At 36.4% G+C, this 741-nt stretch overlaps 1 protein-coding gene across 1 annotated transcript in view; it reads left to right on the top strand.

Annotated features, from left to right (window-relative positions):
- LOC119588784 (TIMELESS-interacting protein-like) overlaps positions 1–741 on the top strand; it is a gene marked incomplete in the record, with an annotated part of 7,487 nt that overhangs the window by 292 nt on the left and 6,454 nt on the right. The window contains 1 exon segment of the mRNA XM_037937428.1: positions 630–741. Coding sequence (XP_037793356.1) covers positions 677–741 — 65 coding nt within the window.

The following is a 741-nucleotide window of genomic DNA, read 5'->3' as shown; positions in this document are numbered from 1 at the left end:
GTGTGTGGAATTACGGTTATTTGAGAAGTAGATGCGGGAATTATATGCTTGGGTGCAGGGATCATTTGAATATATATGTTTAAATTGTTAATTTTTTAAAAATTAATAAAAAAAGAAAATACTTCTGTGTCTTGATTTCCTCTCATTTTCTCGAAACATTTCCTGCCCAAAATTTTATGCGTAAATTCCATGGTACAGGCAAAGTTTCGCCTAGCCATCCTCAAAAAAAGGGAAAATAATATATGCAAATGACAGAACAAGTCAATCCAAGAAACTTATCTTCTATGCACTTCCGTCGCAACTCAAAAATAACAAAGCTAAGTGTCGCAGGACCCCAAATAAAAAAAAAAAAAACTAGCATTAAACCATGAAGGGAGATTCCATTAAAAAAAAAATATATTGTTTTGAAAGTCGGTGGCCGATTATGTGTTCAGTTAAGGTGTTCGGTACGGTATGCGTTTCCCATAAAACATAACAAAGAGGGTTTGTTTATTGATGCGTAAAGGGCACAGCATCTGTTGAAACTGACATTTATAAGGAAATTTAAATTTTTTATTAGTCAGATACTGAGCCATGGAAGAAAATGTATTGTACAGGTCGAGTTTCACTTACAAAGACCATTTTCCCAGATATATAAAGGAAGCAAGCGAGAAGGAGACCGAGTGAGAAATAAACGATGGAGATGGACATAGAGGAGATGTTTGGCATCCGCCCGGCTGAGAGCGACAGGGACTCGGCATC

The sequence above is a fragment of the Penaeus monodon genome, chromosome 24 (genome assembly GCF_015228065.2).
Source record: "Penaeus monodon isolate SGIC_2016 chromosome 24, NSTDA_Pmon_1, whole genome shotgun sequence".
Lineage (NCBI taxonomy): Eukaryota > Metazoa > Arthropoda > Malacostraca > Decapoda > Penaeidae > Penaeus > Penaeus monodon.
This window is presented reverse-complemented; position numbering and strand designations above follow the sequence as displayed.